This window comes from Nematolebias whitei, chromosome 3 (assembly GCF_014905685.2).
Source record: "Nematolebias whitei isolate Nwh7 chromosome 3, NemWhi1, whole genome shotgun sequence".
NCBI classification, from domain to species: Eukaryota; Metazoa; Chordata; class Actinopteri; order Cyprinodontiformes; family Rivulidae; genus Nematolebias; species Nematolebias whitei.
In genome coordinates, this window is record NC_056500.1 from 54,793,925 (window position 1) to 54,806,320 (window position 12,396).

Genomic DNA, 12,396 nt, shown 5'->3' on the forward strand with positions numbered 1-12,396 from the left:
CAACAAACTGAATTTAGACACTCACCAGAATGTCTGGAACAAACTAGAAGGTCTCTTGGGAGCTGGAGAAAGTTACATGAGGACGTCTCACCTCTGATATCCAAGCCCTTCGTCTCCTTTTTGTTTGGTCCCTCGCGTTATTTCAGGCGAGAAAACAATGAAATGAAAGTCCATTTTCAATCTTTTTCTTTCCGGTTGTGTAACTGGACATTACATCCAATAACGCAACAAGTTTGAACCATTGCTAAATGGTTTCAACCTACTTAGATTTTAAAAAAATTCAGTGAGTAAGCTTTATTTTCGACAGTTATGATTAAGGACAGTATAGATGGTGATTTTATCCCATCGGCCTCCGCGCCACAGACACAGTGACGTCACGTTCTAAAGCTCTATATCAGTCCTCCCAAAGCATCCACCTCAATCAAATTATAGGTGAAGGAAAATTTGTGGACTCTGTTTAAAAGCCAGGACACTAAGCAACTTAAATGAACCTGTCTGCCAAGAGAAAGGGTCAAATATGAGTCAGATTCCAGTTGGCAGTTCCAGGGTTCTGCTTTATGGACTATTGAAGAAGACATCGGCAGCAGTTTCGGCCATGGCAAAGCTTCTGAGTCAGTGTGAAGGTTGGATCCGTGCCGTGAGTTCTCATAATCAGCTGATTTACGAGCTAAACCGTAAGGTGGAGGCGATTTATGAGAATCGCAGGCCACTTGCGGCTTCTGGGGCTCGTTAGCGCGGTGGGATCGACCATGAAGGAGACTCTTAACATGAATTAGTGGAATGGATTCCCACAATTAGGCCATTTTGGAACCAGAATGTCCAGATGGACTCAAGGCTGAAGAAAAAATCTGTCTGCCTGAAGAAAATCAATAATGAAAGCTTATCTGAATCTGACTCCCGACGGCCTCGGAATGGGCCGACTATCAAATTTCTCCTGGGTCATGGGTAACCAAGGACAAAAGCTTCATCTATCGCACCCCCCTGGAGAACTTTCTGTGCAGGCTTATCAGAACTGTTGGTTGAAAACAACATCTTCAGAAACTGTGGCTGATCTGAAAAGAGCTCATAGACTAATCTCAACACCTCGAGGTCAAATGCAAATGTAATCATGTTTTATTTGTGCTGCTGGTAGAGTTTATTTGACGTCTCAAATTGTGTCCTGATAGACAAGATGTGAAAGATCTGTTTTTGTAACGCCACCATCTAACCTCATGTTTCTCCCCTTTTCCTATCTAAGATTATTAATCTGATAAGGATAAGAGAGGCCGCGCTTAGAGCAGCAGCTTCGTGCACTCCGTCCATCTTCCAGACGACTGCATGTACATGTTCTCGTTGTATCTCGGTGCAATGATAATAAAGCTTATTCTGATTCTGAAATGCTTATGTGCCAAAAACAGGAATATGTCGACTAAATTATTTTTGCAGAAGCAAGTTCTGTTGCTACACGTGTCGGATGAAATGAAACTAATCAAGGCAGAAGATCTGTCAGACGTCAGGTTTAACTCTCACCTCTTCTCTGAAGTGGCTGAAGTCAGCAAAGTTTGACTGCTGCACTTTGTTCTGGCAGGATTTGTCTGAAGTGTTGAGAAAATGAGCAACCTGACCAAACAGACAAGAAGTTCTGATTAGCCAGAGGTTTTCTTCTTCTGTTTCACAAGTGGAGTTCAGATGAACAACAGCTTTTTCTTTGACATCGAAGCAGATTAGAAATCAAGATTTACCTGGGAGGTTGACGGTCTAGGAGGCAGGGCTGGTGGTGGCAGCAGCCAGACACTTTTCACTCCTAAAAATCAAGAAAATAAAAGTTCTTCCACTTCAAATGTTCTGTCTGTGTTTGCCTTAATGCTGATGAGAGTCATCCTCAACAAACTACCGTGTGTGTCAAACTCAAGGCCTGCGGGCCACACCTGGTCCATGCTATCTGGCTCTCAAGCATGAAATACTAAATGTAAAATATTTTGATGCTTCTCATTTTGCTCACACAAACTGAGCATACTTGATTTAGTGCAGACATCTCAGGACAGTTTGGTAACTTGGAAGCCAGAACAAAGGCAGGATTTTCATTAATCTTTGATTTTGACGTGGAAAGGGATAAAAGAACATCAAATGAGTTCCATCAAACTCTTGTATTGATGGAACCAGGAAAAGATGTTTGGTATAAGGTAGAGCTGTCGTTTCTAACTCGAACCCGAAACCCGGCCCGGACTGACCTGGATTAGGGCCAATCTGGGCCGTTATAATGTGATGAATGTGCGGGCCAGGCCGGTCTCGGGCTTTGATGCGGTTTTATGAATTATACAGCACAAAGAAAACTAAATAAGAATGTACAATATAAAATTGTGTTATTCTGCTGGTAGAGGAGGAGGCAGTAAGTTTATATGTTGAGAGGATGAAGAAAGAAAGAAGAGTGCAGCAGTTAATTAGACTGTGAAGAGATTGCTACCACTGGTGCATTGCACAAAAATTGCGCACGTGGGCTAAGGCTTCTGCGGTTTTACGAATCATAGCACAAAGAAAACTAAATAAGAATGCACAATATATAATTGTGTTAATCTACTTGTTGAGGAGGAGGCAGGTCCATCCGGCTGGTTTACAGAGGTTTAAAAAAGTTGCGTTAAGCTCAGATGGACACCTGTCACCGGCCACGTGCGCCCGCTGACTCGCTGGTTGAAATGGACTTGCGACCTGTCCAGGCTGTACCCCACCTTTTGCACAGTGATGGCTGGACATGGGCACCAGCGAACCCCACTACCCAAAAAGGAAGAAGCGGGTAAAGAAGATGGATGGATCAGCTGATCACTGGCTGCACTGTCTCTGCACCTGCTGCCATCTTTGAATGGCGCCGCTCTGAGTGGCTGCATGTTGGAGCAGCTCTCTTACATTCATTCTGAGTTATTGCTTTTGAAAACTTTAATTCCTCTTTTTTTCTGGATGTAAATTGCTTTTTTCTGATGATTATTTACTCTTGGTGTCAGATTCTGTGCAGCTGGACGGATTTTTACTGAAGCCTTTTTACTTTTGAGCATTTGTTATGATGCGTAACCATGGCAACAAGGTGTTTTTTTAAGCTCGAGGAGCAGCTGATTAACATCTCAAAAGCTCAATAATACCTCAACTACAGCCCCAAATCTCAAATGAGTTGAAAAGGAGGTGCCGTGGACAAATTCCCGTCAACCTGGCGGCTGTACTCGAGTACCTGACCGCCGAGCTCCTGGAGCTGGTGGGAAACTCAGCTTGTGATAATGGGAGAACTGGGATTGTCCCCTGGCACGTACAGCTGTCTGTCCATTGTGACAAGGAGCTCGGCAGACAGCTGGGAGTAGGGCCCATCGCTCAGAGAGGAATTCTGCCTGGAGTTCAGGCAGTCCTGCTGCCCAGGAGGACCGAGAGGCCCACCAGATCTGACAGCAAGCTGGATCTGGGTGGACGGATCGGTATCTGTGGCCAGATTCTTCAGATTCACTGCAGGACATCCTTCCTGCCCACAGCTATCAGCATCTATAACAACTCTTGAAAGAAACCAGGATGATGAGCTACGACAACACTTAATTTCTCTTTGGGATTAATAAAGTATTTATGAATTGAATTGAATCTGCGGTGAAGGAAGTAGTAGAATCTACAAAAGCCGAAGTGAGCAGCGTATTCAATTAAAACAGCTTTGTTCTATATTTTTCCAAACGTTTTTGTTCTAAAAACATTTTTGTTCATCTGTATAATAGCCTCTCTTTAGAGTTGATTTTTTAGGCTATTAGTTTTGTATGTTAATATCCACTTGGTGACTTGTTAATAAACAGAAATCTTATATCTTCCTTTCGTTACGTTTTTAAAACTATCATGTCTAACTGATTTACTTACAAAAGCAGTAAAAGCTTAATTAAAGCAAAAAGTTTTTTTTTTTCTGGGTTTGGTCCTCTAATCTCTAATTACTGTTAATCTGCTGGGTCCGGGTAGGGCTCTGGAAAACAAACTACGTGCTCGGTCTGGGCCAGGCCGGATTTATTAGGCCCCAATGCAACTCTAGTATAAGGTACCAAGTTATTTATTTTGGCCCCTGAGTTTGCAGTGCTGCACATCTCACAAGCTCCCACAAAACATTTAAAAGGTTGATCAAAACAGCCAAGTGTCCGCTCATCATGAGAAGATCTTAGCCTCAGCATGAAAGGCAGCAGATAATATGCATTACTTTACAAACTGCTAGGTCTTTAATGCAAAACAAGTGCAAGACACAGATTTTCAGAAGCAGAACCTGTCTTGGAGGCCTCTTATGTTTTGTAATGATCAATACAACAACACGGGTCTCTACTTCTTCTATGGTCACAAAGGAAACCATAGCTTCAGCTCCTCCTCTGTTGTTTGAACTAATATCGTGGGGCGAGTCAGACCCAGTCCCAGGTGTGGATCGTACCTGGAGAACCTTGCTGGAGGAGTTTGTTGAGGTCCAGCGATGAAGCCCTGGAGTGGGTTTTCTGTGGGCGAGGAGGCGGGGTGGGGGGCTCCTCTGCCTTCTTCATGGCGTCTTTGATAGACGTGCTGGAGTAAGACCTGAAGAACAAATATAATGCTGCTTAACGTGCTGTTAGGAGAGCACGATATTCTGTTTCTGTTCAAACAAAGGCCTCCGTTGGTCACCTCGGTCTAGTTTTCATCTTCATCTGTGAGTCTGCGTCGTGAGGCAGATCTGCAGAAAAACAAAACCTTGAACGAAAAGTGTCCGGCTACAGAGGGGTTAAACATGAGAAACAACCACTTCCCTGTAGTTGGGATTTTATTTGGGTTGGACAGCTCAATTAACACAACACATTAATATCACTTGTTATTTTTCTAACAACAAGCCCCAAGCATTAAATCCATCCATCCATCATCTTTTACTCTCTTCTTCCATTTTGGGTCATGGGGGTCGTTGGTGCCCATGTCCAGCAATCACTGTGCGAGGGGCGGGGGACACCCTGGACAGGTCTCCAGTCCATCACGGGGACACATAGAGACAAACAACCATTCACTCTCTCTCTCACCTAGGGACAGTTTAGAGTTACCAATCAGCCTAACATGCATGTTTTTGGTCTGCGGGAGGAAACTGGAGTCCAAGCATTAAATGTGCTTGTAAAATAAAAACAATGCTAAACAACTTTATTTAACAAATTATTTTCTATGTAAAAAGCAAAGTGTTTCAGTCTAGAGTCTGAACCTGCACATGTGAGCAGGAACAGACAGCTCTTGGTGTTTCCCACAAAACAAAAGGAGTTTCATTTTCACCTGGCCTCTGGGGAAACACGCCCAGCTGCAGAGTGTTTGGAGACGAGGCCAAGCTTAAATCTGCGTGCACACACGCGCACACACACGTGCGCACACACACACGTGCGCACACACACACGTGCACACACACACACAAAGCCCTGGTCGAGTCAAGAACACGACGACGGGATGATGCACAGATTCGTTTTGATTCAGCGCTATAAAAACTGGCCCCTCCTCTCTTGTTGCTTCCATTGATGTTTTTTAGACATTCACACCTTCCATCTTGAAATATGAAAAATGTACATTGTATAAGTGTGTGCACAAACTTTACTGGTTAGTGACTTTAGGAGAAGAAACCCTTTTCAAACATCCTTGGAGATCATAGTTCAGCCACATGTTGGACTGATCGTAAGAAGCTTGTTTTAGCCAGATTATTTACCTTCTTTAATGGACTGTTCATGCAGGTGTTTGCTTGCGCTTGAGCTCAGCTGGAGCCGCTCTGCAAAGCTTCGCTCCTGAACAAAATCACATTGCAGACCATTAAAAGTGGAAGCGTTTCAGGAAGTCAACAACCTAATGGGACCCCAGTTCAGGACTGTTTCATAGTCAGCTCGTGAGCGCCCTCTGCAGGCATCACTTCACATCAACTGTTTGTCTCACCATCTGACAAGGCCTTGGCTCTGTATCCTTAAAAACGATCAAAGGCTCCGCGCTCTGCTGGAAAAGCAGTTAGAAGAGCTGCATCAGGACTTCAGTACAACTTGATTTAAACCAACATGGTCACAGGTGTGTCTGTCTTACGTTGGGAGTGTACGGTATCTCCTCTTCGTGCTGCATGAAGCCCGGCTGCAGCGTTGGAGGAAGGCTGTCAGGGAGAGGGTAGCCATTTTTGCGTGCCACGATCAAGTGAAAAGCGATGCAGAACTCGGTGAACGTCAGCGCGCCGTCTCTATCCACATCACTCAACTCCCTTGATAAAAGTGAATCACGAGTTAAACTTAAAGATGAAAGTAAAGCGTGGTGCTGCTCAGACTAGCTGTTAGCTCATGAGTCAGGTGAAGAGCGAACAGAGACGGGTTTGGTTTTTCAGCTGTTTGACATTTTCTTCCAAAAATAGTTGGTTATAGCTTCATATTGAAAATTCAAACATCAGTTCTATCATTTTTTTCCTTAAGGATAAACTCATGAAAACAGGAAAGCGCAGAGTTTCATATAAATCGACACGAAAATTGTGTTGTGTTTAAAATCTGAGTTGTGAGTTGTAAATGTTTCTGTGGCTTAAAGACTGAAACGAAAAAAGTAAAACATACAAAATGTTTGTACTCTGTCTTTAATGTTAATAAAGACAAAATTATAATAAAATTAATTGCTGTCGTGGACTTTATGTGACCTGAATTAAAGATATCCTGATTCATGCCAATAATCCAGGTAGAAAAATGTAAAAAAGTTCAATCTGGTCCTCTGGACATTCAACAAAACAAGTGAATTAAGGAAACTTTTAGTACTAAGCTACGCTAACAAGCTGTAAGCTAAAAATGTGAACATTAGCTTCACATTTAGCTTACAGACATAAATGTCTCTTGTTAAGACTAAAACAAACAAAAAGATAAATGATGTTTATCAGAATTCAAAGTTTCAAGTTTATACATTTAAAATAATAATCTATATTCTATGGTTTCAAATAATTTAATCCAAATCCCTCTGTCTGTAGAGAAGATCACACACCATGTACTTGGTCAGTTTTGCAGCTCCTGTCAGCCTTTAATCTTAACACCCCCCCCCCCCCCCAACTGAACCCGTAGCAAACGAGGGAGAGAGGAGTCAGCACTGACCAAATGTGGGACAGCTCTGGGATCGGGAGCTTGGATTTAGTGAAGAAGTTTTTCACCACAGCTCCTAAAAAGAACACCAACAGTGATGGAAGAGTTTGTGTGATCTTCAGTGATAAACATGTGCTGGGGGTGTCCATACCCGGGATCAGGGCCCCCAGGTCTGACTGCAGGCTTTTGAATTGGTTTGTGTAATACTCCAGCTGTTCGGCTGTGATCCTCCAGGGGTCACCGTCACAATAACCCAGTGCACTCTGTTGGCTGAGCCTCTCTACTGCCGGAGCCTGAGCAGACACAGAAACATGTGGAATGAGGCAAATGGCAGCTTCTTTATCAGCTGATTGAATTACTTCACATGAGCACATGCACCTGAAGCACGGTGGGATTGGTCATGTATCGGCTGGGAGAGAAGTGCTGCTCCAGCTGAATGTCTGCTCGTGGAGAATATGCGCCTTCATATGCTTCAAAGTAGCAAATAAATCATCCTGTCAGAGGACTAAACTGCTGCTACACATGTACAAACTGTAATCTGAGGAAACAAGAGATTTACAGCCAGAAGAAGAGAAAGCTGTGCATGTAGAAGTGAGCATGAGCCAAAGATGGAGCCAGTGACCGCGAGCTCCAACAAGTTCAATCCAGAATGAATGAAAAGTGCCGTACTGGTCTGTGGCTCAACTCCATTCCTCTGCTTGGTGTGCAGATAGCTGCGGGGGGTGTGCGGGGAGTGAGGGGGTGAGCTACACGGCGATCGAGGCGGGGACCATGGTTCCTGTCAGCACAGACAGACACATGCTTATTTTTACACACACTGCAGAACAGTGTGCAGCCTCTACGCATACACTTAAAAGTTCCTCTGGCAGAGTTTCCCAATAGACATAAATGAATAATTGGAAAGATAAAGTCAGTAAGGGTTTGCATTATTTCACGCCGTTGAGATGAACAGTTGTTGACATGTATCCACGTGTGCAATAACAGGAAGTGATGTCAAAGCAGAACACCTGCATGTCAACTGGGCGTTGCTGCAACGGCTAATGACACAGACAGCAGAGAAGAAGCTGATGTTTCTTTACTTTATTTGAACTTCAGAGAGAGAGAGATACTTGTCACATGCACCTAAAGAGTTAAGCTTACACTGTATTCAAGTGTGCATGTTAGCAGTGACATGTTGTAGAGATGAGTGAATCAGTCCAGTAATCAATGTTACTGATAGTAATGCTGGTTCAGTATCGGATCAATAACAAGTGTGACAGAACTGATACCGTTCGGTTCTCTATTATATTCAATACTTTGATCCCGTTTTGGAAGAGTAACGAGAGGAAAACACGTTTTGTTTTCTGTTTCTGAAAAAAAGAAAGAATGAAACTTCTAAAACGACCATTCTCCATTTTGTACTGACAATTTAGAAACAATTTCAGTTTCATTTCATTCAACCTTTGTTTGTTAATACAAATAACCAGCTCATTAACAATGAAAAGCAAAAACAAGTCATGAGAATATTTTTAAACATTTAACTTATTAATAAAACTACTCTTTCCTTCAAGGACGTGTGCATGCTGTCCTTAGGTTCACAGTACTGGACCGTTTGTCCAATAACAGCTCAGAGGCAGAAACTGAGACCAAACAATGTTCACATCATGTTTTATAGAACGCTGTGTTTAATTAGACTCCACCTTTTTGTCTGCGTTAGTCTCCAGGTGTCTGAAGGTGAACCTGTCTGCTGGAGTCCACACGGCAGAACCAGGGCCCGACCCACACAGAGCCCCCGGGCCATCTGTGCCTGCAGGAGCTGCTGCATATCGCATCTCTGGCTCGCTCTTGAGTCCAGCGAATCTGGGCAGAGGTAGACCTAAAAGAATATAATCAGGGTACCTTTAGGTCCAGTATGACAGACGACCTTTCTTGAAACCAATAAACATGGCAGCAGGTATTTAAAGAAGCTTTCGTTTTGTAAAGGTCTGCATTGACAATAAAAGTAGGACTAGGAGAATTAATGGGTGTGAGCATCTTTAACCTCTGAACACTTTCAATCATAACCAGCTCCATCAGAGGTGTTACGGGGAAAACGGGTTTCTTTGGTGGGGGCGTGACTAATTGTGCCCTTTTTTAAAAACTGGGCCAATCCATGAAGCTGTTCCCAGCACAACTCCCTTTTCATGCAGATCGGGCGAAATCCTGCCACGCTAAAATAATCTCCTGATCCCGTTTGGCTCTCATAAAACACCTTCGCTCTGAGCAGCACACTTACTGGCGGTTACGCTCTCCAGGCGAACAGGCAGACCAGCCTGCGTGGCTGCGAGCAGCTTCAGGGCAAGGTAGAACTGAGGGGTGTCAAAGTAACCCAAATGCTTGGCTCCACACGCCTCAGTCACCTGAGAAGAACACAAGCAAGATAAAAAAGAGTTGAGAACCAAGGTCAAGTGTGATTTATCCAACATCACAGAGTCAACATCTTGACCCTGAAGCCAATATCTAACTGGGCTGCAACTGTTGGTCTCATATGGCATTTAGCAATGGTGTCCCCAAAATATCCCACAAACAATTTTTCAAGCAATCTTTTTATTTGTCATTTCTAAAAGTAGCCTTGTAAAAACAGCCGTTTGTACAAACCTCTTCACATGCAGTCACTGAAAAATGTCCCAAAACAGAACAAAAACTGTAGTAACTATACTGACGCTGCAACGCTGCCACATGAAAAACTGGACACAAGGTGTAGAGTATGTGCAAAGATGGGTGCAAAATGCAAACACAAGAAGAAGAGGACATCTTCAAGTTCTATGTTGGATTAAAGCTGGGATTATGACGTTGTTTTTAAAAAGTTCCGTTTTGTCCATTCACACAAAAACATAAGGATGTCATTTCAAGTGTTTTTGTTTTTACTTTGGAACCTGTTTTCATAAAAACACGTTGTGGGGTTCCTAAAGTCTGGTTTCTTTGTGGATACAACGCTGAAACAAGAAAAAACTTTGTGCATTCACAAAAAACATTCTCATGTGATTTGTCCCTTGAAAAAGTCTGTGAAGGTTCTTTAGTTCCTCATGAGACGCAGGGCCTCGCTCTCATACTGATGAATTTTTGAACTAACGAACATCCATCCATCCATCCATCCATCCATCCATCCATCCATCCATCCATCCATCTATCATTCCATCCATCTATCCATCCATCCATCCATCCATCCATCCATCTATGTATCCATCCATCTATCCATCCATCCATCTATCCATCCATCCATCCATCTATCCATCCATCCATCCATCCATCCATGCATCTATCCATCCATCCATCCATCCATCCATCTATCTATCCATCCATCCATCTATCCATCCATCCATCCATCCATCCATCTCTTCCGTTGCAGATTGTGAGGGTCACTGGTGTCCATATCCAGCAGACACTGTGTGAGAGGCGGGATACCTTGGACAGGTTGCAAGTCCTTCGCAGGGGCACAAAGAGACAAATGAATTGTGCTAGAAAAGATTTGCTGAACAAATTTACTCTGAAAATAGTGACATAGTCATCATGGCAGCTTGAACTCTTTTTAATAAGATGGCACTAGTGTGTGTGGCTTGCTGTCTCTTGTTGTTTGTGTTCGTGCTGTTTTTGTTTTTATCACCAGTGCCAGTTCACTGCTTGTGTATGATCACCATGATTTCGTCTCTCTTCCAAGGATTTAGTGAACATTGACTCTGAATGTGGTGTTCATACAACGTTTCAGCCGTTTTCCTTCCCCGGTCGGACACCTGTCCACCTCTGCCACACCCACACTCCACTCCCTCGGCGTAAATGCAGCGGCCAACTGTTAAGGTTTAAGACTTTCTTGGCACAATTTCCCGTGGCCTCCTGGAGGAGAAATGGAGCGGTACCTGGTCTCTTTCTGAGCCCGCGGTCGCTGGACCCTGCTGACAGCTGGCTGGTGTGTGTCGTTGGTTCGGATGATGTGGTCCGCCCCCGCGGCCCCTGCTCTCCCCGTCCTCGTCGGCGTGGTGTGGATCCCTGCCATCTACGAGCCCTGCGTCGGGCTCCACAGACAGCTGCAGCTTGGGATGCACCGGCCCCTGCCAGGTTTGGCCTTGTTAATGCAAGATCACTGTCAAATAAAACTTTCATCTTGAGGGATTTATTCATGTCCCGTGATCTGGATTTTCTCTGCGTGACGGAGACGTGTCTGAGAAACGGTGAGCCCACCGCTCTTATTGAACTGTCACCACCGGATTGCTACTATTTGAATTTCCCACGCCTGTCGGGTCAAAAAGGAGGAGGAATAACAGTAACTTTTAAAAACGATTTTAAATGCCAGCAGATTTGCCTGCAATCCTCTTACAAGTTTTGAACACTGCTCACTGAAATCGGACGCTCCCATGTAGTCTTGTGCGTCATCATCTATCGGTCACCCAAGCACAATAAGGATTTTATTAATGACTTTTCAGAATTTTTGGCCGACATCCTGCCTAAATATGATCGTGTTCTCATTCTTGGTGATTGTAATATTCACGTCTGCTGCCCAGAAGAGCTGATCTCCAGGAGCTTTTGAAATGTTATTGACTCTTAACTTTTTGCAGTCTGTGTCTGCTCACACTATCAGAAGACTGTAAAAGCTGAGAAGAACAAATATCTCTCAGGCATAATTTCTTCTAACTGTAACAACCCCAGTGTTCTGTTCAAAACCATAGATACTGTTCCCCATGCTCCCAAGTCTGATGGTTTTGATGCCTCCAATGACGTCTGTGAAAGTTTTCTCCACTTCTTCACTGATAAAATTGTGTCAACCAGAGCTTGTATTTCTCAGCCTTCCTATGATCCCTCTATTTCTTTACACTACTCATTTATTTTTGATCAGTTTGAGCCTGTGTCCTTCTCTTTTCTAGAGGACACGGTCATATGAGGCTCTCTGGTTCCACTGCAGATTCCATCCCACCTCGTTTGTTTAAGGAAGTATAGAGCTTTAGAGCGTGACGTCACTTGTCCGCGGCACGGCGGCTGATGGGATAGGATGGGGCCGGATCCACCATTTTTATAGTCCTCCATATTAACTGTCGAAAACAAGCGTTCTCGCTGACTTTTTTTTTTAAATCTAAGTAGGTTAAAACAGTTTAGCGATGGTCCGAAATTGCTGCATTAATGGATGTAATGTCCGGTCACACGACTGGAATTGTAAAAAGATTGAAAACTGACTTTTTTAATAGATTCTCCACCAGGAAACAACACGAGGAGCTCATGTGTCGGACGTAACAAAAAGGAGACGTGAGACGTCCTCATGTAACTTTCTCCAGCTCCCAAGAGACCTGCTAGTTTGTTCCAGACATTCTGGTGAGTGTCTAAATTCAGTTTGTTG

General features: G+C 43.7%; 1 protein-coding gene across 1 annotated transcript in view; it reads right to left on the reverse strand.

Moving 5' to 3' along the window:
• The window catches only part of reps2 (RALBP1 associated Eps domain containing 2), a 44,748-nt gene that overhangs the window by 13,984 nt on the left and 18,368 nt on the right, over nucleotides 1-12,396 (reverse strand). Inside the window, exons 2-15 of the mRNA XM_037674375.1 lie at nucleotides 10,928-11,119; nucleotides 9,310-9,433; nucleotides 8,735-8,910; nucleotides 7,725-7,833; nucleotides 7,434-7,495; nucleotides 7,207-7,348; nucleotides 7,068-7,131; nucleotides 6,037-6,205; nucleotides 5,896-5,949; nucleotides 5,675-5,750; nucleotides 4,630-4,678; nucleotides 4,406-4,542; nucleotides 1,722-1,783; nucleotides 1,510-1,599 (exon numbers count right to left, since the gene is read on the reverse strand). Coding sequence (XP_037530303.1) covers nucleotides 1,510-1,599; nucleotides 1,722-1,783; nucleotides 4,406-4,542; nucleotides 4,630-4,678; nucleotides 5,675-5,750; nucleotides 5,896-5,949; nucleotides 6,037-6,205; nucleotides 7,068-7,131; nucleotides 7,207-7,348; nucleotides 7,434-7,495; nucleotides 7,725-7,833; nucleotides 8,735-8,910; nucleotides 9,310-9,433; nucleotides 10,928-11,119 — 1,506 coding nt within the window. The remainder of the gene's footprint in view (nucleotides 1-1,509; nucleotides 1,600-1,721; nucleotides 1,784-4,405; nucleotides 4,543-4,629; nucleotides 4,679-5,674; nucleotides 5,751-5,895; nucleotides 5,950-6,036; nucleotides 6,206-7,067; nucleotides 7,132-7,206; nucleotides 7,349-7,433; nucleotides 7,496-7,724; nucleotides 7,834-8,734; nucleotides 8,911-9,309; nucleotides 9,434-10,927; nucleotides 11,120-12,396) is intronic.